Source organism: Arachis hypogaea, chromosome 15 (assembly GCF_003086295.3).
Source record: "Arachis hypogaea cultivar Tifrunner chromosome 15, arahy.Tifrunner.gnm2.J5K5, whole genome shotgun sequence".
In the NCBI taxonomy this organism is placed as follows: Eukaryota; Viridiplantae; Streptophyta; class Magnoliopsida; order Fabales; family Fabaceae; genus Arachis; species Arachis hypogaea.
Window position 1 is genome coordinate 38,708,143 of NC_092050.1, and position 27,819 is coordinate 38,735,961.

The following is a 27,819-nucleotide window of genomic DNA, read 5'->3' on the forward strand; positions in this document are numbered from 1 at the left end:
ATTGGCTCTTTGCTGAACTTGAGAGCTGGTTTCTTTTACCACTTAAAAAAATAAACTTTTTTTAATAAATGATACTTATCGATAAAAATACCTTTTAACTGATCCAACTTAATAAAACCTTGTAAATCCATCTTCGTTTTAAAATATTGAAAACTTCATTTGCTACATACCTCATCTTCTAGTGCATTGTTCTTTTACTCTTTGATTTTGCATTATTCTAAGAACTTAAAAATGATTATTGTATTGTTTAATCTACAATAGAGTCACTACTAATAACTACTATTCAATGCTGCCCATTCTAAAATTGTCATGGCTCTCAATCATAATAAAACTTGTGTTGAAGGTACCACAAACTTATTTTTAAAACAGTTGCATTTACATTCTTCTACAAAACAGATAATAATTATTACGAATTTCTACTTTTTTGTGTTTTCTGTTGTTAATACTATACATTCACCAATTTTAGAATATTAATAAAAACTTTACATGATTATACTATTTGCACTTCTAAAAGTAGGTTCAGCTACTTTATTTTCATTCAAACCCAAATTTATAGAAGAAGTCCTGCTTATTCTTTGTGTTTCTACTTTCGACTGTTGATATTGCACTCTTACTTATATTAAAATCTTAATATAAACTTTACATGATTCTATTTTTGACACATCCAAAAATAGATTTTTTTTGGGTACCATAAACTCATTTTTAAAACAACTTCATCTACATTATACAAAGCAATTAATAATTGTTATCTTATGTTAAATTGGTGGATAACAAGTATCATACCCTGTATGAAGATTGTGCCGCTTGGATAAATCTCCTGAAAGCCAAAAAAAGATCATCATAGATCCGTACTTCAGTGGAGCTTTAACTTCATGGCATTTTGCAATAAAATGTTTCGTTTGTTGGAACAGACAAATGAAAATGCAAAATGTTTAGAACTTCATTCTCCATTTTCAATACCTGTGAAAATGGCACTTATTAGATGGGGGGGTGGGGGGTTCAATTTCATGCCCAGCTACAAAATATGCGATACCTCTTCTTTTGTGTAAGTGTTATCTGTGATGAAGCAAAATTTCTCCACTCTAGGAGCACAAATCTCTTCATACTTTCTTAAATCCAAATGAAGTTTAGGAAAACAGAAAAAAAGGAAGACATGTTATAATTTCCTAATATTATAGAAAGAATAGAAATGATATCTTATATTATCATTTAATGACCATCAACAAATTGAACCAAGAGTTACTGGAGTAAAACTAACAATGTCACAGAGAAGAGGGAGTATAATGAAAATTCACTAGCTCATTACTAGCTCATTGATTTATTTTATTGTAAGTACAATTCAGTTTGGTGGTTTCATGCGTGTGCTTCTTAGATGGTAGCTGGTAGGTGGATATTTTGTTGTCTTAGTAGTGTGAGAGCTATGAGCCCTGATTGGTGTATATAGTGTCTTTTCTTTTTTTAACTTATTTTAAGGTTTATTAAAGTTTCTATTATTTTTCACAAGAGATATTTTATTAACAAGTTTATTCTCACTCTTAATGTTTTGTGAGCATCTAGTAATTTTTCATGGAAATTGCCATTTTTCATCTGCCTAGCCAAGGATCACATTAAGTCAAATTGACTCTTCTTACAAGTTTGCATAATGAAGGTTATTCACTGAGCAAACTCGCACTTAGTAGTTGATAATTTGAATCTGTTCAATCAAATTATAAACTTACAATTATGCATGCAAACTTCCAACAATACAGGAATATATCTAATTACTTCTATAACTACTCTTAAAGCCTTCTTCATCCCCTTCATCTTCTACCCTTTGGAATTGTCTTCTCCGTGCTTCCATCTGCCAAAACATCAATGCCTTATAGTCACTTGAGTTTTACATGTCAATTGTAACTTCAATACAATATGAAATAAAATTTGGTATCATATAAAAAAGCTTGATCTCTTTAGAAACCATGCATCATTGATGTCTTCTCATGACCAAAAACCATATATATGTGAAAAAAGGGTAAATTAGATTTCACTCTTCGGAGTTACATGATATTTTTATAGACGACACATCTCTTGGCAAAATATTAAAAACATACAAAAATATAGGGTAATAATAATTTATAAGATTTCTTTTTTAATTTTTAAAAAATCTTATACTAAAAATGATTGGTTGATTTTCAAATTTTACCAAGTAATCAAAGTTGCTGACATGTCATCATTAGAGGAGAAAAATGACTTAAATTCAATGTAAAAGATGTTGGTATCAACTTTTATATAATAAAATTAGACAGATGTTATTTAACAGAAATCTTAGGAGAAGTTAGTGTATATTTTTACCAAGGAGTGAGGCCGAGGAAAGACAAATTTGTAGTGAAGAGAAGATGTGTCACCTGATCATCTGAAAGTCTCAGTTGGTCAGCAACAGCCAGCTTGTTCCTGTAATGTGCTGAAGCACATTCTTCTTTTGAACTTTCAGAAACTCCTTTATGATTAATCATTTCAACACGAAAGCCATTGCTCATGAATACTTTATCCATCCAATGCTTTGTGTTGGACTGTCCAAGGAACCAGCAGAATGCATGTTTTTCATTCTTTTGATTTCTTAAGGAATAACTTAGAAAATTTGCTACATTCATCACTCACCTTACCATAACTCAATTTACTTGAAAATTAATAGCAAACTAACCTTGATTTCTATTTCTGCATCAGATAAAAATGTAGGGAACTCTTCCAGAAAAAAGCTTCCTTCCATGGCCACACTGCTTAACATTGACAAAACTTCTTCAAAATTTGCCAATGTTATCATAGGAAACTCCTGCAGGAATAAACTCTAATTAATATGTGGGGTTTTAAAAGAAATAAAATATTATAAAATAAGATTTTTTTATAACTCTTATGATTAACAAAAATTTTTTTACCATATTTAATTAGTTGTTAAAACTCAAGTTAAATTAAAAATTAATGTTAACCATGATGACATAATTCATTTCATCCAATAGTTGTCAGACATGTCATATAGGGGGTAATTTACCTTTTATTTGAGAGAGAGTTAGGTAGAATTCAATTCCTCTAATAATCCGTACATAATTACTTAAGAATACGATGAAAAGTCAATTTGCAGAGAAATTCAAAAAGTAAATCTTAATTAAAGCTTTGAGAAGTATAAATCATGAATTAAGATTAGTGGCACTATGTAATTAGTAATTGTTTCTTAAATCAATAGTATCCCTTTTCGAAGATTCATACTACTTAGTGTCTGTGCATTCTTATTTTCTTATTCTTAAATTCTTATTGAAGTTCAACATGTTTCCTAATTAGATTTTAGTTATGTACGAGAATCTGCCATGAAAAATAATTTTGGAGGCTAATTTTAGCCACAGAACTCAATTTAGTGGCTAATTTTAGTCACGGCAAATTAAATTTGCCACTACTATTAATATGTGGGTAAAATACTATGGCAAACTTCTGTTTTTCTGGTAGTGTAGTGTGATAAGCGTAGAGTAGATGATTATAGGGTAGTTTTATGTGAATTAGTGGTGATGGTTGTTGTAACGACCCAATTTTCAATATGTCTAGATCATACCGGAAACTGAGCGCTACCAATTTGTCTTCCTAATTATTATCTATTATTTATCATATGAGCCTGATTCGTTGTTAAACGCGTAGTTAATTTCCGTGGTGTATTTTTTTTTTTTTTGAAAACGTTTGGATTAATAGACAGAATCATTTATAATCAATTCACAAGTAATAACAGATAAAACAGTTACATCACAAGTAGTTGACAACATTCGGTGATTCAGCCTTTAGTAGCATATAGACTGTTAGTTAGAACACCCCTAGATTTAGCTAAATAATATCTATATACATATATATACATACAACATCCCAGATCCTAACCTGTTCAAGAGGTCCCTAAGCTGGCACCTAGGCTAGCCTAGACTCTATACTCACCTAGTCCCTCTAAACTACTAAAGCGAGGGAAAGTACGTTCTAGGTCTTCAAAACTCAAGTCAAGTGGAACGTCATCAAAAGATAGAACATCATCTGCTACTCCTCTGCACGATCAGACTTTTCCACAAGACGTCTCTCTGGTACCTCATGAAGTAGCCACACAATAGGAATCTCGTACACCGGATTTAGGTTAAAGTGTGCATACGAAGGGGGTGCAGACGTTGGCTGGTCTCACAGTATATACATATAATCAAAGAACGATATTCACCCTAGACTTAGAAGACTGCCTAGAGTAGAATCCCTTTTTGCGTACAATCGTCAGCGAACTACGGAAAGGAACTCTTATTTCCATCTGAAGGGGAAAGGGAGAGAGAAGGGGTAAGAATTGGGGAGTTCTTAATAGGGTCGGGGTTATTAGTTACGTTCATTTATTTGGGGTCGATTAGTAGACGAATAACATAATATAGCGAAGCAGTAAACAGAAGATAAAGATAGAAAGAGAAAGTAGAGAGAACAGAAAGCAGAACACAAACAAAAGAATACAAGAAAATAAAGCACAGAAATAGCATACGAGCAGACAAACATAAAGAAGTAGATCACACACAGAAAGGAATGCAACAAAGAATGATGCGCAGACAAGAATGATGCATGTCTAGCCCTAGCGCAGGCCATGAGCTCATGTGTCGGTTGGCTGCCCGCAATCCCGACATTTATCCGGTCACGAGTAATCCCGATTTCCCGAATACGATTTTCCGTTCCTAAATAAATGTGCATATAATAATAGCCGCTCATTTGAGACAGCCTCTGCTTACTGCAGGAAAATATATATATACTCTGCTCTGCTCTGGGGAAGCAGAAAATGGCTGTAGGTAACTTAGTTTCCCTACAGAGGCTCTGGGTTGCCTTAAGCAACTAATATATATATATATATATATATATATATATATATATATATATAGCTCTTTATTATATTACTCTTCTCTTTATATCTCTTTACTCTGTTCTGGTTTCTCTTTTCTCTGTATCTTTTTACTCTGTTTTAATTACTCTGTTCTCTGTATCTCTTTTCTCTTCTCTGATTACTCTTTTCATCTGTATCTATATTATTCTTTTTCTCTTTATCTCTTTACTTTACTCTGGTTACTCTGTTTTTTGTGTTTCTCTACTCTGCTCTGATTTCTCTGCTTAACGTATGTATTTAAAGTTTATGTAAATTTCGGTATGAATAGTTCGCCTGTCCCAAGTATAGGTTCATTAAGTCTATACTGAAACAGTTTAACTTTTCATATAATACCTAACCCTAGTCGCAACTCAAGGACTAACTATGTTGCCCTAGTTCGTTCACTAATTTCTGTTTATTTTTCTGTTATTAAAACCTTACAGACTTTTCTTTAGTTTTTATCTTTTCTTCAACTTTTTATCTTTCTTTTATCTTTGCCTCACTAATATGTTCTTACCACTCCCTAAGTGTTTTATAAAGGTAATTATGAGATTCTGCGCTTAAAGTTGTCTTTCTAAAGCTTTTACAGAAAACTGCATTTTCCCTATTATTATATTATTTTTATTAAAATATTATTTTTAATTAAATATTATTATTTAATATTTTATTATTATTTATTATTTTATTATTAAATTTTCGAAAATTAACTTTACTTTAACCTTTAACCTTTAAAATTCACTTTTTACCACCCGTAACTTTTAATATTTCTACTTTTACCACCCTAACTTTTGGAAATTACAAAATAACCCCCAAACACCAAAATATTTACTTCCTTGCCCTTTTATGGATCAAAAAGGTGTTCTTCATTGTTCTTCACTACACTCAAAGTGTTCTTCGTGTTCTTCGTAAATTCTTCAGATTCTTTCTTTGTTTTTACCCGTTTTTCAGTCTTTTCAGCAACCGATTTTTACCATAAATCAAAATAAATTTTCAGCCACTAAAACCCCATCTTTTCTACATGATTTTAACACAAATTGAACCTCAATTTAAGCTCTAGGGTTTCGTTTTCCAGCAGCCACAAGAACACACATTCATAGCTTGAATTTCATCAAATTTCATCAAATTTTCACCAAAATTTCAACAAGAATTATTCATACAAACAATCAATTTCAAGCACAGCCAAACCATATCATAATCACACAACTCAAACACAATCAATCAAGATTAAATTCGTCAATCCCTACCTGGTTTTGCTGCTCCTAATTCGGTTGAACTTTCAGGTGGTCCTTAAGCACTTTTTCCTCCTAAATCACATCAAGAACAACTTTAAATCCAAAAACTCTCAACTGACCAAATCTCACTCAGTATGTTAGGAAGAGATATCTCACCTTAGACTTGCTGGAAATTCATGTTTCTTGGCCTTCAAGTCAAGTTAAGCATGATTCCTAAGGAAGAACATCAAGAAAACACATGTTTTGCATGGTTTTCCTTGAAAACCGAATTGAAATGGGAGGGAGACAGCCATCTCACCTTATTTCTATCCTTGATAAGTTACATGGTTATGTAGAGGAAGAAGAGAGGATCATTTTGGTGAAATCGGAGTTTTGATTTGAGTTTTAGTTCAGAAGAAATCAAGCTTTGAAGATTAAGTGTTCATGAAAGTTTCTCTCTTTTCTCTCTTGTTATTTTCGGCCAAAATGATGAAATGAGACAGTCTTGGAGGTCTTGGGGGTGTAAGGTGATTTGTGATTGGTTGGCTTGGAGGTGGATTAAAATAATATTAAAATATCTCTGGTGTACAACTACTAAAACTAGGTGTACCGGAACACTCGTAAAAACATCTCTAAAAATTATTTTCAGAGCTACTAACATAAATGACACTAGTAACATATTTATTATGAGAATAGAACATGTATAATGAGGCCTTAGTATTGCTAAATTCATCAGAGAGTGCTGGTGCTAAGCTGCACTAGTAAATCGTAAACCCGGTTAAACCGATTTTCTGTTTTTAACAAAAACAGACCAGGTAACCTTATAATGTCATTCAATAATTTTCTAATACTAATATAATGATAATATTATACTATTATCTCTCTCCTCTCATGAATCGAGTCCGGTTCGTCAAACAGAGACTATTTACAAAAATCAGAATCAAAACTGCCAACCGATATGGTTCAAAAACTAGGTTCTTCGCAATTGCATTATCGAGCTTGCCTCAAAGGAGGTTCTAGCTTAAGGATGACATAATGATAATGAGGATTGAGATACTTGATGATATAGCAGAGGTGTTCCCTTTACTGATCTTCCGGAGAAATCCGTACTTTCAGAAAAGATCTCATGTACTCGAAAATCAGGGTTGTTACATTCTACCCTCCTAAAAGAAAATTTTACCCTCAAAATTTTAGTTACCTAGGAATAAATGTGGGTAATCATCTTTCATCTTATCTTCCAGTTTCCAAGTGTGCTCTTCCTCTCCTCTTGGTTCCCATGCTACTTTGACTAAGCGAACAGTCTTGCCTTTTAGCTGCTTATCACTTCTTTCTACGATCTGAACCGGTGATGCTTGATATGTCAAATCCTTTCATAACTGTACTGTCTCTGGTTGTAAAACGTGACTCTTGTCGAGAATATATTTCTTAAGTTGCGAGACATGAAAAACATCATGAAGGTTTGATAAATAAGGAGGAAGGACTATTTGATAAACTACTAGACCGACTCTTTTAAGTATTTGGAAAGGTTCTATGTATCGTGGGTTAAGCTTTTTAGTCTTAAGGGCTCTACCTATTCCAGTAATCGAGGTTACTTCTAGAAAGACACGGTTTCCGTCACTAAACTCTAAGGGTCTACGTCTATTATCGGCATAGCTCTTTTGACGGCTTTGTGCTGTCTGGATCTTCCGACAAATCTCCTTTATCTCCTCAGTAGTTTCTTACACTAAGTCTGGACCTAAGACACTAGCTTCTCCATCGTCATTCCAACACAATGGTGTTGACATCTTCTTCCATAGAGAGCTTCATATGGTGCCATCCCGATACTTTATTGGAAACTGTTGTTGTAGACGAATTTGACTAAAAGTAAATACTTATCCCAGCTGCTTTGGTTGTCTAGCATACATGATCGTAACATGTCTTCTAACGTCTGGATTGTCTGCTCTGATTATTCGTCTATCTGAGGATGGTATGCTATACTCGTGTGCAATTCTGTTTCCAACGCTTTCTGAAAAGCTCCCCAAAATCTAGTAATAAACCTCGAAACTTGATCTGAGACAATTTATGAAGGTATCCCATGTAGTCGTACGATTCCTTGAATATATATATTCATTCCAACCTTTCTAAAGTATAGTCAACTCGAATCGGAAGGAAGTGCGCTGACTTTGTCAACCTGTCCACAATTACCTAGATGGTATCGTGTCCTGTTGAAGTCCTTGGCAATCCTGTGACAAAATCCATAGTAATCTGCTCCCATTTCCATTGTGGTATTTCTAAGGGTTGCAGGGTTCTTGACAGCTTCTGATGTTCCATCTTCATCTTCTAGCAGGTTAAACATTTTGAGACATAATCAGCTACTTCTTTCTTTAAGCCCGGCCACCAGAACATTTGTTTCAAATCTCGATACATCTTTGTCACTCTAGGATGCATAGAAAATCTACTTTGGTGAGCTTCAGCAAGAATCTTTTGTCGCAATTCTCCAGAGTTAGGCACACAAATTCTTTTCTTATACCTCCATAGGCCACTACGATCCTATCTCACAACTTCTTCAACTCTGCAAGCAATGGTGACATCCAGTACAGTGCTATGGAAATCGGTCCAGCTCCAGGTACTAGATCAATGCTGAATTCTATCTCTCGCTGAGGAGGAAACTCAGGTATGTCGTCCAAGAAAATATTAGGAAATTCCTTCATCATTCAAATTCGTTCTAAGCTTAATTCACTATCATTCGAGCTAGCCGCTAACAGAACGTACCCCTCACAATCACTCCCGCCTAAGGTAACTCTTACAGAATTCAGATATAAGGTGTGGGATAGAAATGGTTTAGTACATAGACTATCAAATGGAATAACAGCAGTTCTTTTAAAATAATCAAGGAAAACATGATACTTAGATAACCAATCTAATCCTAAAATAACTTCTAAACCATATAGAGGCAAACAGATTAGATAGTGTATAAAAGTCCTGTTCCTAATAGCGAATGGTACTTGCAGGCACACTAAACTGGTCAAAGCATTTTGGGATGCAGGTGTATGGACACTCAAGTAAAAATTCAATTTAAGGAAATATAATCCTAACTCGTGAGCAATAGTTAGAGAAATAAAGAATGCGATGCACCCGAATCATACAGTACAGTTAGAAATCGATTCTTGACATAAACTGACCTTGAATGAGGGCATCCGATTGCACAACATCGTCAATAGTGATAACAAACACTCGTCCTTGTTGTTGGGTTCTGACTGGATTTCGAGTAAATCCCTTCGGACAATCCTTGGCAACGTGTCCAAGTTCTCCACAAGCATAGCAGTTAGGTGATCCAAACTGGCAAGACCTGTTACTATACTCTTTTCCGCATTGCTTACATGTAGGGTTTATGTAAGCCTGACGGGCTCGTTTACCATTGCCTTGCCTTACTTTACCTCAAGCGATAAATCCAAACTTTATAGTATTGCCAGCGGACTCATCTACCATTCTTTTTCGACAGTCTCTTGCCCGATGTCCTTCCTTATTACAGTAGTAACATAAACCTGTTCTGAACTGGCAAAGCCTACTACCATGATGCTTTCCACAAGTTGGGCATACTGCACCACTTTGAGCTTGGTGAGGTTGACTCTCATGTCCTTGTTCAATGTCATGGTTATTGTCACTACCATTATTGCGAGTTAAAAGGCTGACATCTCGGTGGTTTCCATTCCAACACTGGACCAATGGCTTTAAGGTTGCGACCTTGAGAGGCTAAATTTTGAACAAAGTCTCTTTGTGAATCCTCCCTACGTCTTGCTCGAGCTATTGCCACCTTCTTTGAACATTCTTCCACTAGTTTACTTTTATTCACCAGTTCAGCGAAATTTCATATCTCTAGCGAAACAACAGAATTCATCAGTTCTTCTCAGAGTCCTCCTTCAAACTTTAAATACTTCCATTCCTCAAAGTCTTATGGGTTCCCTTGACAAATCTTGGAAAAACGGCACAAGTCATCGAACTTACGGGCATACTCAGCAATAGTCATATCCCCTTGTTTCAACTGCATAAGCTCCATCTCCTTAGCATCTCGTGCTGCTCCCAGAAAATACTTTTTATAAAATTCGTCCCTAAAGATATCCTAAGGAATGTCATTTTCATTCTATTGTAGCAGTCGCTGTATCCCCTGCCACCAGTACTCAGCTTCTCCCTCGAGCATATAAGTAGCAAACTCCACGTGTTGTCTTTCCGGAACATGTTGCGCTTTCAGTGATCGTTCAATACCTCGAAACCAATTATCAGTATCAGTCGCAACGAGTGTACCCTTGAACTTAAGCGGATTAACCTTCAGAAATGTCGCAAGGGTCATAGGTCTTTCAGGATGCCCTAAGTTGTTCTCATCATTCCCATTATCTTCTCCGTATTTATTCTCGTTCCCATTTCTCACTCTGAGACGTTCAACAGCCCTAGCCGCTGCTACAGCAGCTTCACGCACTACTTCATCCACGTTGTTCATGGTAGCCATAAACGTTTCCTGTTCCCTCTCGTAGTTAACATTAGGAATTCCTTCCTGTATGCCGCGTCTCCGTGAACCCATTGTAGTCTTGTTCACACCAAACAATCATTGTTAAGGTGATCAGTCTTAACACTTCAAGTCAAGTGTGAACATTCCCAAAATGAAAACACAGAGACAATCATGCAACATATATCATTGGGATATCCTATACGCATGAGACACACAACAGAGTATGCAATGAAGCATAGTCAGTCCACTCCCCAGGCTCTACTGGGAACGAACTGCTCTGATACCAAATTGTAACGACCCAATTTTCAATATGTCTAGATCATACCGAAAACTGAGCGCTACCAATTTGTCTTCCTAATTATTATCTATTATTTATCATATGAGCCTGATTCGTTGTTAAATGCGTAGTTAATTTGTGTGGTGTATTTTTTTTTTGAAAACGTTTGGATTAATAGACAGAATTATTTATAATCAATTCACAAGTAATAACAGATAAAACAGTTATAAACAACCACACAAAAATACATCACAAGTAGTTGACAACATTCGGTGATTCAGCCTTTATTAGCATATAAACTGTTAGTTAGAACACCCCAAGATATAGCTAAATAATATCTATATACATATATATACATACAACATCCCAGGTCCTGACCTGTTCAAGAGGTCCCTAAGCTGGCACCTAGGCTAGCATAGACTCTATACTCACCTAGTCCCTCTAAACTACTAAAGCGAGGGAAAGTACGTTCTAGGTCTTCAAAACTCAAGTCAAGTGGAACGTCATCAAAAGATAGAACATCATCTGCTACTCCTCTGCACGATCAGACTTTTCCACAAGACGTCTCTCTGGTACCTCATGAAGTAGCCACACAATAGGAATCTCGTACACCGGATTTAGGTTAAAGTGCGCACAGTGGCGGAACTTGAAATAAAATTTTGGGGGGCCGGATAGAAAATAATTGTCAAAATATTTTTGATATGATCCCATTTAAGATAAGCTCGTCTAATCTCATCTCTCTGGTTTGGCTGATACTGCCAGATTTAAAGCCGTTTTTCAAGATCTCGTTCCAAAAAGTTAAGGTTAAAGTCATCAGATGTAATTTTTTGAACTTTTGAAGGTTATATCTCACTTTCCTCGTGATTCATTAAAGTAGAAGAACTATCTACAGGTATTGATATTGTAAAAGTTATATGTTCTCCTTCTTATTAAATATTAGCCTTCCTCTTAAAAAATGTATCAATTCTTTAATTTTTCATTATTATTTTATATAAAAATTTGAATATATATCCTGTAAAATATGTAAAGAAGAAGTTAGAAGGACAAATATTAAAATTTATAATATTTATTGAATTTTTTATCAATTTATACAAATATAATAATATTAATACTTATTGAATATTCTATTATTTTTTATCATATAAAAAATTAAATTAAATAAATAGTAAAATATAAAATAATATTGAATTAAATAAATAAAAAATATCTAATTTTTTATATTTGAACTTAAAGATAGAGAGAGTGTTGTTTATTGAACTTATTAGATACTTTAAGTCATAGTAAAGTATTTAAGTCAATTGAACTATTTTTTATCTTTTAAAAAAGTACTACTAAGTGTTTTATAAAAAGTTTGGGGGGCCATGGCCCCCCCTTGTCTGAACTAAGCTCCACCACTGAGTGCGCATACGAACGGGGTGCAGACATTGGCTGGTCTCACAGTATATACATATAATCAGAGAACGATATTCACCCTAGACTCAGAAGACTGCCTAGAGTGGAATCCCTTTTTGCGTACAATCGTCAGCGAACTACGGAAAGGAACTCTTACTTCCATCTGAAGGGGAAAGGGAGAGAGAAGGGGTAAGAACTGGGGAGTTCTTAGTAGGGCCGGGGTTATTAGTTACGTTCATTTATTTGGGGTCGATTAGTAGACGAATAACATAATATAGCGAAGCAGTAAACAGAAGATAAAGATAGAAAGAGAAAGTAGGAGAACAGAAAGTAGAACACAAACAAAAGAATACAAGAAAATAAAGCACAGAAATAGCATACGAGCAGACAAACATAAAGAAGTAGATCACACACAGAAAGGAATGCAACAAAGAATGATGCGCAGACAAGAATGATGCATGTCTAGCCCTAGCGCAGGCCATGAGCTCATGTGTCGGTTGGTTGCCCGCAATCCCGACATTTATCCGGTCACGAGTAATCCCGATTTTCCGAATACGATTTTCCGTTCCTAAAAAAATGCGCATATAATAATAGCCGCTCATTTGAGACAGCCTCTGCTTACTGCAGGAAAATATATATATACTCTGCTCTACTCTGGGGAAGCGGAAAATGGCTGTAGGTAACTTAGTTTCCCTACAGAGGCTCTGGGTTGCATTAAGCAACTAATATATATTGAATATAGCTCTGGGTTGCATTAAGCAACTAATATATATATAAATATAGCTCTGGGTTGCATCAAGCAACTAGTAATATAATAAAGAGCTATATATATATATATATATATATATATATATATATATATATATTAGTTGCTTAATGCAACCCAGAGCTATATATATATATATATATATATATATATATATATATATATATATATATATATAGCTCTTTATTATATTACTCTTCTCTTTATATCTCTTTACTTTGTTCTGGTTTCTCTTTTCTCTGTATCTTTTTACTCTGTTTTAATTACTCTGTTCTCTGTATCTCTTTTCTCTTCTCTGATTACTCTTTTCATCTGTATCTATATTACTCTTTTTCTCTTTATCTCTTTACTTTACTCTGGTTACTCTATTTTTTGTGTTTCTCTACTCTGCTCTGATTTCTCTGCTTAATGTATGTATTTAAAGTTTACGTAAATTTCGGTATGAATAGTTCGCCTGTCCCAAGTATAGGTTCATTAAGTCTATACTGAAACAGTTTAACTTTTCATATAATACTTAACCCTAGTCGCAACTCAAGGACTAACTATGTTGCCCTAGTTCGTTCACTAATTTCTGTCTGTTTTTCTGTTATTAAAACCTTACAGACTTTTCTTTAGTTTTTAACTTTTCTTCAACTTTTTATCTTTCTTTTATCTTTGTCTCACTAATATGTTCTTACCACTCCCTAAGTGTTTTATGAAGGTAATTATGAGATTCTGCGCTTAAAGTTGTCTTTCTAAAGCTTTTACAGAAAACTGCATTTTCCCTATTATTTTATTATTATTTATTATTTTATTATTAAATTTTCGAAAATTAACTTTACTTTAACCTTTAACTTTTAAAATTCACTTTTTACCACCCGTAACTTTTAATATTTCTACTTTTACCACCCTAACTTTTGGAAATTACAAAATAACCCCCCAAACACCAAAATATTTACTTCCTTGCCCTTTTATGGATCAAAAAGGTGTTCTTCATTGTTCTTCACCACACTCAAAGTGTTCTTCGTGTTCTTCGTAAATTCTTCAGATTCTTTCTTTGTTTTTACCCGTTTTTCAGTCTTTTCAGCAACCGATTTTTACCATAATTCAAAATAAATTTCCAGCCACTAAAACCCCATCTTTTCTACATGATTTTAACACAAATTGAACCTCAATTTAAGCTCTAGGGTTTTGTTTTCCAGCAGCCACAAGAACACACATTCATAGCTTGAATTTCATCAAATTTCATCAAATTTTCACCAAAATTTCAACAAGAATTACTCATACAAACAATCAATTTCAAGCACAGCCAAACCATATCATAATCACACAACTCAAACACAATCAATCAAGATTAAATTCGTCAATCCCTACCTGGTTTTGCTGCTCCTAATTCGGTTAAACTTTCAGGTGGTCCTTAAGCACTTTTTCCTCCTAAATCACATCAAGAACAACTTTAAATTCAAAAACTCTCAACTGACCAAATCTCACTCAGTATGTTAGAAAGATATATATCACCTTAGACTTGCTGGAAATTCACGTTTCTTAGCCCTCAAGTCAAGTTAAGCATGATTCCTAAGGAAGAACATCAAGAAAACACATGTTTTGCATGGTTTTCCTTGAAAACCGAATTGAAATGGGAGGGAGACAGCCATCTCACCTTATTTCCATCCTTGATAAGTTACATGGTTATATAGAGGAAGAAGAGAGGATCATTTTGGTGAAATCGGAGTTTTGATTTGAGTTTTAGTTCAGAAGAAATCAAGCTTTGAAGATTAAGTGTTCATGAAAGTTTCTCTCTTTTCTCTCTTGTTATTTTCGACCAAAATAATGAAATAAGACAGCCTTGGAGGTCTTGGGGGTGTAAGGTGAGTTGTGATTGGTTGGCTTGGAGGTGGATTAAAATAATATTAAAATATCTCTAGTGTACAACTACTAAAACTAGGTGTACCGGAACACTCGTAAAAATATCTCTAAAAATTATTTTCTGAGCTACTAGCATAAATGACACTAGTAAAATATTTATTATGAGAATAGAACATGTATAATGAGGCCTTAGCATTGCTAAATTCATCAGAGAGTGCTGGTGCTAAGCTGCACCAGTAAACCGTAAACCCGGTTAAACCGATTTTCTGTTTTTAACATAAATAGACCAGGTAACCTTATAATATCATTCAAGCATTTTATAATACTAATATAATGATAATATTATACTATTATCTCTCTCCTCTCATGAATCGAGTCCGGTTCGTCAAACAGAGACTATTTACGAAAATCAGAATCAAAACTGCCAACCGATACGGTTCAAAAACTAGGTTCTTCGCGATTGCATTATCGAGCTTGCCTCAAAGGAGGTTCTAGCTTAAGGATGATATAATGATAATAAGGATTGAGATACTTGATGATATAGCAGAGGTGTTCCCTTTACTGATCTTCCGGAGAAATCCATACTTTCAGAAAAGATCTCATGTACTCGAAAATCAGGGTTGTTACAGTTGTAGTCTACATATTTGTGAATTGTTAATTGTGTGGTGGTTTGTTAGTATTTTTTAAAACTATAGGTGTGTGTTGATTTTTGGGATATGGAGCAGTTGGATAGCGATTTTTTTAACATACTCCGATGAGAAATTCCCAAGAGGAGAAGATCTAGAATTTTTAGACGATGATTCGGCGCTTAATGAAGACAGACATTGAGATAAGAGAATAGCAGAGATGTCACGAGAAGATATCATGCAACTTTAGTTTATAGATGAGGATGTTATTTAGCGATTCTACAAGACATATGCAATGATACACGATTTTGCTGTGAGATTGGATGAAGTCAGATGTGATAGCGATGGTCGCGTAATTATGCGCCAAATTGCTTGCAATCGGACGGGCTCAAGAAAGGAAGAGGTTGAAAAGGACGAATGAATCAGGGACCACCGACCCCTAACTCTAAGTAGTTTATGTGCGAGAATTCGTGCAAGACTAGATAGAAAATTTCTAAATGGAAGGTTGTTTCGTTCTATGAAGAACATTCTCATGGTTTAGTTGATCCACTCGAGGTTAACATGATGCCTGAGTATCACACATTCAGTGTCTCGGATAAAGCTCATGGAAAAAATTTGCATGACATAGGTATCAGGACCTGTCACATCTTGGGATACTTGGTTGCTTAAAAAGGTGGATATGCAAACTTGTCATTCAACCAGAAAGATATGTACAACCTCATTACTTAACATAGGATGGTGATGCAAATGCTGCAATAAGCTACCTGAGAGTTAAGGCTGAGAATGATTCTTATTTCTTTGGCAAGTATACATAAACTAATAAGAATTGATTGGAAAATTTGTTTTGGGCTGATGGGACTAGCCGTATTGATTATGAGTGCTTTGGGGATATATAGGAACATCTACAATAAACCACTTGTGATATTTTCTGGTAGCAATCATTGTGGGCATACCGTCATATTTGGATGTGGTCTTCTTGTCAATAAGGATATTGGTTCATACAAGTGTCTCTTGGAAACCTTTTTGAAAGCAATGGGGAATAAGCACCCTAGTTCAGTTGTCACCGATGGAGATCTTTCAATGAGAGAAGCCATTAAACAAGTCATTCCTTATGCAACACATCGACTATGTTCACGACATTTACATAAGAATGCATGCGAGAAGGTTAAGAACATTGGATTTCTAAATGACTTCAAGAAATTGATTTATGCTAATGTGAGTGTTGAAGAGTTTGAGGTCATGTGGGGAGACATGGTGGGGAAGTATAACTTATCAAGAAACTCTTGGGCCGACCAAACCTATGAGTTGAGGTATTTATGGGCTCTTGCATATTTGAGGAACCAATTTTTTGGGTGAATCAGGATAACATCCCAATGTGAAGGGATTAACTCTTTAATAAAAGCATATGTGAGAAAGAAAGACACCCTTCTTGAATTTATCAATAACATGGAAACTGTTGTTAGCCATTATAGGAACAATGAAAGAGTTGCAAAGTTCAATGCTAAATATACCAATCCAGTGCTTATGACTTCTTTGTCGACACTTGAATGTTTTGCTGCAAAGACTTTCACTCGTAACATTTTCTAGGAGATCAGGAAGGAAATTGAGGGTGCTTATGCTAGACCTAGTAATTCAGGATGGTGGAAAACAATTTTTCAAGTGAAACAGTTTTGGAATGCCAGAGATTAAGCATGTGGTTAAGTTTGATAGAGTTGAAGAGATGCTCCGCTGTGAGTGTATATGGTTCAAAAATCGAGAAATTTTTTGCATGTACATATTTGCATACTTAAAGCACTAAAATGTTGAAATTATTCCAGAACGCTTATTGTGCAAGTGATGGATGAAGAATGCCAAGTGTGATTTCATGAAGTCAAATGTCGATGATCCAAGTGATTTTGATAAGGTACTCAAGTGTCCTTTGAGTGTGTTAGGTGCTGAGTGTTCTAGGGTTGACCCATTGGTAATTTAGATGATGACTATGTTGTTGACCCATTGGTGCTGAAGAGTAAGAGAGCTTCCAAGAAAAAGAGAAAATTTAAGCAACAGAGAGAGTGTTCAAATTGCGGTGTGTCAGAGCACTACAACAAAAGTTATCCTAAGATTCCCGGTAGAATATCCAAGGAGCCAGTAGACGATGATACGGAAAAGAATAACAGCAGCCATCTTGGGTAAAGTATACTTTTTGTCCTTGAAATTTGCTAAAAGTTTCAAAAATATCCCTAAGTTTTGATTTGTTTCAATTTTGTCACTCAAGTTTGCTAACAGAGAAGGAGGAAGAGCGATGGCTTCGTTGTGTCTGGGTTTGCGTAAAGAAGAAGAAAAAGGGTGGTGGTCATCGAAGATTGGAGCTCAACGGAGATGGTAGTGATGGAGATGGAGAGTCAGAGAAGAAAGGAGAAAGAAGGAGAATGAGGGGTTTGGCCGGTGACGATGAAGGAGGAGGTTGACAGTGGTTGCTCAATAATGATGATGGTGGTAGAGAGGACAGTGAAGATGAAAAGAGAAAAAGAAAGAGAGACAGAGGGTTGTGATGATGATGATTGGTATAAGGGAGGGGTATATTTGGAAAGAAAAATATTAATTATAAAAAAATTAGTAATAAGTGTAAAATTGATGCAAATCGAAAACTTAAGAGACAAAATTGAAACAAATCAAAACTTAGGGATATTTTTGAAACTTTTAGCAAACTTCAGGGATAAAAAATATACTTTACCCTTATATTTTTTACTAACCCAAAAATAGAATTATTTTTAAGCAATGTGGAATGCTAGAATTAAGGATCAATTGTTCTATTCAGTCACAATCCCAGAATTATGGATCAATCAGTCCAGTTATTAGCTGCTTACTGGTTATGCTACTTCTCATCATGAATTGGCCTATATCTTTTATGCCTGCAATCTCTATCCTCGTTAATTTATTGTGATTTTTAGGGTTGCTATCATGTGTACATTCTCAGTGAAATTGCTGAAGGTACTTCAACGGGGTTCACTTGTACATGTGATTCAACTTGTCTTTTGACTTTGATTCTTACTAATCTTGGTTAAAATTCATCCAAATTAAGAGTCATATGACCTAGGGAATTACATTTAACATTCTTGTGTTATAATAATAAAGGAAAAGTATAGGTAACTAACAAATTTTTTGAACAATATATAAACAATGTGAATTAATAGAGTTAAAAGAATAAATTTAATTAGTAGCATTAAATTAGGTTGTAATGTATTTTTATTTGATTGGTGGTTGTTCATGTTAGTTCAAAAATTTCATTGTTCCCTAGCATTCCCCGATAGTAAATTAGTCAAAATATATCTTCTTTTTCGATCTTATACGTATTTTTCTACAACACTCGTCAATCTCTGTTTTAATTTCATTTCTTATGTTTAGCTTTAGTTAGAGGGACTCTTTAATTTCTATCTTAAAATAGCTATTTACTGATTATAATTCCGTTACACAGATGGTTAGTTATGCTAATAGAATCAATTAATCTTTTTTATTAGATAAGTAATATGTTCTCTCATACATAGTTTCACCATCATCGAAATATTTTATTTTCTGGTACCGTGATTATTAATTCTTGTATGTTGATCATATCATTCTCACTTTAGAAGATAGCTTTCCATCACAAGAAAGACCATTAAATTTAAGAAGCCTTGAACAAAGTACGTACCAGATCTATTATTTTACACAAGCCAGTGTAGGGCAATAATTTATTATCGTCTCAAACCTACCACATATCAAGTGATTACTAAAAATTACAGCTTTACGGGTCACCGATCGAACCCTTCACTCTAGCTAATTCTTGTTCTCGAGTTTCTTGCTCTTTGTGTTTCTTCACTTTCTCGTTCTTACTAGAAACAAAGCGTAATATGAGGAGGAAACTAACTAGAGCGAACACCGCAGCCCACACAATCATAATAACCGCGAAAGCACTCCCAACATTTTTAATAATTTCAGGAGTAACCATCATGGCTCCAAACAAGTAAGTAACAACAAGGCTTGTGATAGTGATACACATGCCAATCAACAAGAACCACGTCACCGATGTATTGTCCAGAGAGAGGCCACTCACCAGTAAGAGACAAACACTTAGTGACGATATGAAACATATGGTGTTGCATATCAAGAACCCTAAGTAATATTTTTTTTTCATCAGGGCTACAACAGATTCCCCGGGGCAAATTTGTATGTTTGTTTGATTAGATGGAAAACAGATTGGCGTCTCACCGGTCGGTGCTGGCACGACACCCCCGGGCGGGTTGATGGCGGATTGAAAGGTGATGGTTGCTATTATGGAAGCCGTCAGACTGAGGCTCTGTCTCATATCTTGAAACCATTTGCTTTTGTCCTGATAAGCTAGTGACTGCACTCTATTAAGCTTAAGAAACTTGGCACATCCTTTATCTGCGTCTGCATCTCCTGCTGTTCCCATTTGTGTTTGAAAGAAGCAATGATGTATGTTAATTATGATGTTCTCACTTGTTCAACTTGATTTTTATCGTGTGTGCCACCGACAGATGTTGCATGTAAAATAGTCATTTTTCTTTTTTGATTTTCTAAGATAATCTCTTAATTAATGATTAATTCATTGTGAACTAGAATTTTTTTTTTAAATTTATTATTAATTAATAAGTTACTGTATACGCAAAATAGAATTTGAAATTTTAATACTTAAATAAATAAATAAATTAATTAGAGCAATTTTAGTTATATATATAATTAGTAAATATTATTATTTTTAATCAATTAATAATAATTTATATCTATATTTATAAATATTTTATACACAAAAGATATAATTTATATTTATATTATAAAAATTTTGTATATATAAATTAATATATTTTATATTTATATTTTTAAAATTTGTATACATAGATTAATAAAATATATTTATTAAAAATAATTTAATGTTTATACTTACTAATAATTTGATTGACGTTGAAAATGAGTGTGCCGTGAGGATTTCTTTTCTGGTGTAAATGTAATAGTGTGTAGATAAGTTTTAGCATTGATAAAAGACAAAATCAAATTATCGATCGAAAGCAATCATGGATTCATTATTGGAACAAGACAATAAAGATAAAAGTTTCTCAAAAAGTTGCATCCTTTTGGTAAACGAAAGAAAAAGAATATGCAATTATTTTAATCATTATAGTACTTAATTTTACTGTTGTTACTTGTTAGCATGCCTATTTGAAATAAAATAATCTTTTTATTTTTTATTAATGAATTGATTTTGTTTATTCCAGCTATCAACCACAAATTGAATTGTATGTTCACTTATAAATTTTCATTTTATTTACTTAATTATATATAATTTATAGTATTAAAAGTTAAAATGTATTATTATTTACTTAGGTCTAATTTGGATAAACAGTTTAATTAAATTCTTTTTGAAAAAATAGCTTAAACAATAAATTGTTATGTTAAAAGTAGTTTATAAATAAGTTATTTTATATTTAGATTTTTAATTTTAAAAGTACTTATTTTATAAAAATGTGATAAAAAATAGTAGTATTATGAGAAAATTTATTTTTTTTAATTTTTCTATAAACTCTTAAATAGCTTCTGAAAAAACTATAATTTAATTTTAAAAATTGTACTAAATATTAACACTACTACTTTTTATAAATAAAAAACTCAGCAAAATTAGTTTTAAAACTTCCAAACGGCTCTTATGCATGCCCTCCTAGAATTTAAAGCGCTTTGCTAGAATTTGCTCTTGTGCTCTTTTAAAGTTTTCAACTTTGTAATAATTCTCATCACTTTTAACATATCTGATTGTTTTAGTAGTTATCTAAATTAATTGCCAAAAATTTTATAAACAATATTTTAGTTTTCAAAAAAAATTAATATACAAAAATATTTTTAAAATTTTATTTTATTAGACAAATCAATTTTCAGCTTATTTTTTGACGAAATCATTATCCAAATCAGTTTCTAAAAATTTTAAAAGTAGACATTTTAGTCCATAAAAAATTAATATATAAAACAATTCTCAATATTTTTTTATGTTAGACATAACGGTCTTTCGTCCATTTTTAGACGTAATTGAAATTTTAGTGATCAAATTAAAAATTCAAGTGAAAATAGAAGAATAACTTTGGTTATACTAAATTCTTAACTATCACACCAAACTAAGTTATATTAAATACAAAAATATCAAATGATTTCAACCTAATTTTTTATAGAATAATCTTTAATAGCTTTATTGAAAAACAACAACATCATCATCATCATCATCATTATTGAATGACAATATATATATATATATATATATATATATATATATGTGAAAAATCTTTTTATGTTATAAATACATACATAAGAATTTAATGAATAAATTTATTATTATTTTTGCCCAAAAACATATAAAAAATTATGGTATAATATTATTGTGTAATTAATAATAATAATAATAATAATAATAATAATAATAATAATAATAATAATAATAATAATAATAATAATAATTTTATCTTATTTTACTTTTTTTTATATAGTATAATTGATACTAATGAATGTCACTGAAAGCACATTCAGTGATGATGCTTATATGAGCATATTTACTTACAATCTTACATAGTGCATATACATGTATATAATCAATGTTTAGACCACTTCTTCATAAAAGACATATCTAGCTTGGAGTTAGAGAATACTCAACATAACAAAATGAAATATACAAGACATGAAACTAAACAAACCACAATAATATACTTTTAATTTAAGAGAATATGAGACTTAGTACATCTCTTTTTGTTGGATTTGGAATTGTGTATGTAGTGAGGATGGTTCAATAATTTTTATTTTTGAAAAAAAAAAATCATATTAGAAATCAAATAAGTTTAACTTAACCTTAAAAGTTAATTTGATTATAATATCTACCAATATTTTTTTCTAATAAATACTTGAAGAATTTAGTGAGTCATGCTGAAAAAAGGACAGGAGACTGTTATGTCTGACGAAAAAAAAATTGGAGATTAATCTGTGTTTTAATTTTTTTTGGGACTAAAATGTTCACTTTTAAAATCCTTGGGGACTGATTTGGGTAACTACTCTGCCAAAAAATAAACTAAGAACTGATTTATCTGCCAGAGTAAAACCTTGGAGATATTTTTCTATATTAATTTTTCTTGGAAACTAAAATGCCCACTTTAAAATTCTTATAGACTGATTTGGGTAGTTATTCAATTTTTTTTCTTTCCTAATCTTTAATTCTTTTTTTTTTGTTTTCACAATCTACCTTTCTTTCTCTAATTTGTGATCATTCTCATCTCTTCTAATTTATCTGATATCTTTTTCTCTGTCTTTAATTCCTTTTTCACTATCTTCCTTCCTTTTTCTACACACTTTCTATACAAACCAATTTTAGTGAAAATTTTGTTTTCTGATACAGTCATTTGTACAATATGGAGGACTCGAACTAAATATGAGTCAACAAACATAGCAAGGACAGTGATAGAGAAGAGGAGAATGTCATTGTTTTGAATGAAGAAGATGTCTTTGAAGATTTTCAAATATACTCAAAAAGTCTAATTGAAAGAATTTTGAGAAAAACCCTAAATGACCCCTGACAATTACTTCGAAAGACAACGAGGCCTTTAACAAAAAAAATACCCAACCCGGCCTCTGAGTTTTACTTTTATGGGACTGATTAGCCCCTGTGTCAGTGTTTTTTTTGTTTTTTTGTTTTGGCACAGGAGCTAATCAGTCCCATAAAAGTAAAGTTCAGGTACCGAATTGGATATTTTTTTAAGGTCTCGTAGTCCTTTCAAGATAATTGTCAAGGATCGGGTTGGGTATTCACTCAAGAATTATTGTGTCAAAACCTTTCTCAACAAGGACTACAGAAAATGCTTTGAGAGATATATGGAATCGGCCAAAGGGATTCAGATCCATGGAAAAAGGGCATAATCAGCTTCAATTCTTTGTTTTATGAGGAATCAAAATTGCTGTGGATCAAAAGGGCTTTCTATGGCTCTTCAAGAATTATGTTGTGCTCCATGTGTAGAAATAGAGGGGTTCAGAAAAATTACTTGATGAATATCACAACATTTACTCCTTACAATCAGTTTTGGGGGCTGCTAGAGAGTTTCAAGATAATAAAAATAGGACAAAAGCTCGGTGAAAAAGTTATTGAGACCCTTGATGTGGGATTCTTTGAAATGAGAGGCAAAGATACAAGGATAATAAAGATTAGAATTGAGATCAAAGTGGAGTCCAGGGCAAAACATAGCTTGCACATAACAAGTGCATATAAAAAAAACTGCGTAAGTGGGTTGAAACATAAGAGACTGATGTTTGTTGTACCTATTGTGCACGCCTTGGCCATGATTCAAAGGGGTGTCAGCAGCTTAGTAAAGACTATTGGGGAAAGGTTAATCCTAATAAAATTAATGTGTGTGTTAAGACTGATCATGTTGGAAAAAGAATAGATTGAGAGCAGTGATGATATAATAACTATCCAAATAACAAATATGGTACTTCTAAAGATCCTCAAGCAATAACAAACCAGCGTCATTCTGGCTTAGCCTAAGTATGAAGGAAATTACAACCAAGGGGTTACAGTGGCAAAAATTCCAATAAAAGATGGGTATGAGGCAAGTGAAGAAATTTCGGAGAATTCAAGACTCTCTACCTCAAAAACAGAGGAGCCTTCTATCTTGGAGGACATCACTTTAGCAATGCATATCAAATTAGTTCATCTTGATTTGGACAAAACTCTAATTAATTAATAGTGAAGGAAAGATAAATTTGATGAACTTAGCGAGTAGGGGAGCACAAACCTGAGAAGGGTAATTGGTAGAAAGCGTGGAAGCGATGGAAACAAAATACTAGTGCATCGAAGAAGATTTGGCTTGATATGAGCCTAGTTAGGGAGTTTAAGCTGGAAGAGGTCGCCCGTCAAGTGACACCCTAGAAGCCATGAGAATGCTATCGTGAAATTGTGGGGTTTAGAGAAACTTTTGACAATTTAAAACTTTAAAGGGATCAATCAATCTCACTTCTTCGAGATTGATTTTTTTTTGTGAGACAAAAAATCAATCTCACTTTGTGGAGCAACAATTAAGATAAGTTCATTTCAAGGACTAGGCAATAGTCAATCCAATAGGTGTTGTTGGAGGTTTTACACTAGCATGGAAAAAGGGCATTGATATTTAGATTGTTTAGTATGATCAATTCTTCATAGCAACCATAATGAAAGATGATGTTCGTAAAGAGGTCTAGGGTTTTCGGAGGGGTGCATCTTAGCCTAAGAGCTACTTCGATTTCTATTTTAAGAAATCTCCTCTTTGATCCTACCGTTCCAAGGTAAAGTTATCCTCTTAGGAGACTTCAATGCCATTTCTAATCGGAGGAAAAAGCACAGAGGAGACGAAAAATCTCCAGTATCTATTGCTATGGTCAATAATTTTATTGGAGATAGTGAACTGGCTGATATTACCATGGTAGAAAATCTTTCCCAGTCCATGCCATTCATCTCTCAAGTTCTCAGATCTGGTTTGTTGCTCGCTCAAACACATAGTCAAATAGGTGGAAAGGATAAAATTTAATTCTTGAAAGACTTAATTGTGTGCTAGTAGGAGTAAAATGGCAACATGTGTACCCATCTTTGGTTGTTCTTAAGCTCACCGTATCTGGATTAGATCACACCTCTTTATTACTCCATTTTAGCCCGTAAATCAAAAGAACGAAGAGGAGGTTTAAACTTCAAGAACGTTGATGCTCAATGGCGGAGGTTAGAAACATTGTAAGCGAGGCTTGGAGGGAGAATGTTGAAGGATTAACTATATACATTCTGTCACAACACTACAAGAAAGTTTTAAAATAGTGATCGATTTTAGGACCAATAGAATTTTTAGGACAAAAAAAAAATTAGTCGCTAAATCGATAGCAAAAACTTTTTTTTAGCGACCGATAACAAAGTCATCCTAGTTAGTTGCTAAAATCGATCGCTATTTTTTAACCTAACGACTGAATTAGCAACCAAAACAAAATATTTAGGCTTCAGGGTTCGTTGGTCACTAAATTGGTCATTATTTTTAGTTTAGCGATCGATTTTGCAACCAACATAAAAATAGTCTAAAAAATAATCGGTCACTAGGAAATTGGTTACAAAATTAGTTGCTAAGAATTAAAATAGCAACTGATTTAGCGACCACTATAAAATCCAGGTTATAAAGAAGTCAGTTGCTAAATTGATCGCTATTTTTATTGATTAATAACCAACTTAGTAACGAACAAATATTTAGACAAACTTAGTTAGTTACTAAATCAGTCACTACATAGTTAGTCACTAAAGCAGTTGCTAATTAAATACTTGGCCACTGAATTAGCGGCTAAATAAAAATAATATTATAAACTAATCGGTTGCTAAATCAGTCGCTATTTTTTTCTCTTCTTCTCCCAAAGTCTCTGCTACTACTTCAAACCCCTCTGTTCCCAGAACCTCTGTCACATGCACCACCGCCATATTCTGTCACAAACACAACCACCCTCTCTCTCTCCCTTTCGTCTTCAATCTCATCACTGCTTGCTTGTCACTCGCCACCTCATTCTATGTCATAACTCCTACCACCAGCATTGTCATCTCCTCAATCACAACAACTCCCTTGAACGTTGGAGTTTTCAAGTATAGTGGCATCAACTGCGTTAGTGCGTTCAGAGATTCTGTTCTCCATCTTCTTCCTTCTTTAATATCAAGTTTATAACAAAGGAGAGTAAAATTGAGTGAGTTAAAGAATTATGTAATCGACAGTGCATCCACAAAAATACAGTGCATAATTCATTCTTCTACTCAGATAAAATAAAAAAAAAACCAAAAATAAAAAATCGAAGAAAAAGAGTATTAAAGAAAGAGAGATAGGTCGAGTAAAAATAAAATTGGACAAAAACAAATAGAAAAGAATATATAAAAAAGAATAGTTTTTTTTAGATTAATTTTTTATTCAAAATTTAAATTTTGAATTACTACAATTTAGAGATTGAACAAATTTGAAAAATAAAAAATAATACTGAAAGAAAAAAAGAAGCAAACGAAAAGGACAAAAAAAAAATTCAAAGATTCAACATATATGAAAAATAAAGAATAAGAGACAGGAAAAAAAAAACAAATGAAAAGGACAAAAAAAATTCAAATCAAGTGATGGACAATAGGATGAGTGAATCAATGGCTATGTATCTATAAGATAAAGTATGGTACATGATGAATGATATACATAATATGAATAATTTAACCGCCATCTTTCATAAACTTTACACGTTAGAATTATACTAACTAAGCAAAGGACCTATCACGTTTGACAATTAAATGGTTTTAGTATTTTTTTTAATTTTTTTAATAATTATTAAATAGTTTTTATTTAATTTTATATATAAATTAATTTTTTATTTATTATTTAATTTTAAAATTTATTTTTTATTTTATAATTATTATTTTATTGTTCATCATTTATGTTTATTAATAATTAAAAATAACAAAATAAATCTTTCATTAATCGTGACCTCCATAAATATTTTGACATTGTGAATCAACGAGTTTCATTTCTCTCAATCCGTTACATCCATAAAAATTAGAAAAATCATGTTTGTTGTTAATTTCAATCAGTTTATTAGACACCAATCGAATAGTAAAAAAGAATGATGTCAAAAAATTGATTGAAAATATAACACAATCGATTAAACTTTCTTTATTTCTTAACGGAATTAGTGGGAAGAGTATAACATCACAAGGATTTGCTTATCTTAGTTCATGTGCAATACAAGAATCAAGAACTATATCATACACTGTAATTCTCACGGTACCATCAATATCTACTTCTACTCACTTACTCATTGATAAACCCCATTTTTGGGGTTTATCTTGTGCTCAATTTAGGAAATTTTATAAACTTTTCTCATATTTATTCAATGAAATGGCATGGTTTTATGACTTTCTCCTAATTGTGCTTAATGGTTAAAAACGTGCTTTTTAGGCCTTTATTTGCTAAATTTAATTCACCTTGATTCCATTCGATGCCTTGATATGTGTGTTAGTGATTTCAGGATATATATAAGGCAGGAATGGATCAAAGGAGTGAAGAGAAAAGCATGCAAGTGGAGAATTCAGGAAGAAATGAGCTTGTGGAGATTTCAAGTCGACGCGCGCGCGTGAAAAGGTCATTTGTCAATGACGCGTATGCGTGACATGATGCGTACGCATGACAAGGAGAATTGCAAGATGACGTGTACGCGTCAGTGGAGAATTGCAAGATGACGCGTACGCGTGACTGACGCGTACGCGTGACTGACGCGTACACGTGGCAAGCGGCACGTGACCTCATTAAAGGCAATT

General features: G+C 33.2%; 2 protein-coding genes across 3 annotated transcripts; both read right to left on the minus strand.

Moving 5' to 3' along the window:
* Positions 1 to 1,595: 1,595 nt before the first annotated feature.
* LOC140179503 (O-methyltransferase 1, chloroplastic-like) lies at positions 1,596 to 6,571 on the minus strand. 2 transcript variants are annotated; one of them, XM_072218390.1, is made up of 6 exons: positions 6,413 to 6,571; positions 6,271 to 6,327; positions 6,127 to 6,186; positions 2,678 to 2,806; positions 2,382 to 2,546; positions 1,596 to 1,840 (listed from the first exon to the last, which is right to left on the minus strand). In XM_072218390.1, exons 4-6 carry the CDS (start codon positions 2,795 to 2,797, stop codon positions 1,757 to 1,759), a joined length of 369 nt encoding a protein of 122 aa, XP_072074491.1. In that variant the 5' UTR covers positions 2,798 to 2,806; positions 6,127 to 6,186; positions 6,271 to 6,327; positions 6,413 to 6,571; the 3' UTR covers positions 1,596 to 1,756. The 2 variants fall into 2 exon arrangements, with proteins under 2 accessions (XP_072074491.1, XP_072074492.1); XM_072218391.1 differs by having other exon boundaries at positions 6,271 to 6,571.
* Positions 6,572 to 19,242: 12,671 nt separating this feature from the next.
* On the minus strand, positions 19,243 to 19,911 carry LOC112750213 (uncharacterized). Its single transcript, XM_025798816.3, has one exon. It carries the CDS (start codon positions 19,909 to 19,911, stop codon positions 19,243 to 19,245), a length of 669 nt encoding a protein of 222 aa, XP_025654601.1.
* Between the last annotated feature and the right edge of the window lie 7,908 nt (positions 19,912 to 27,819).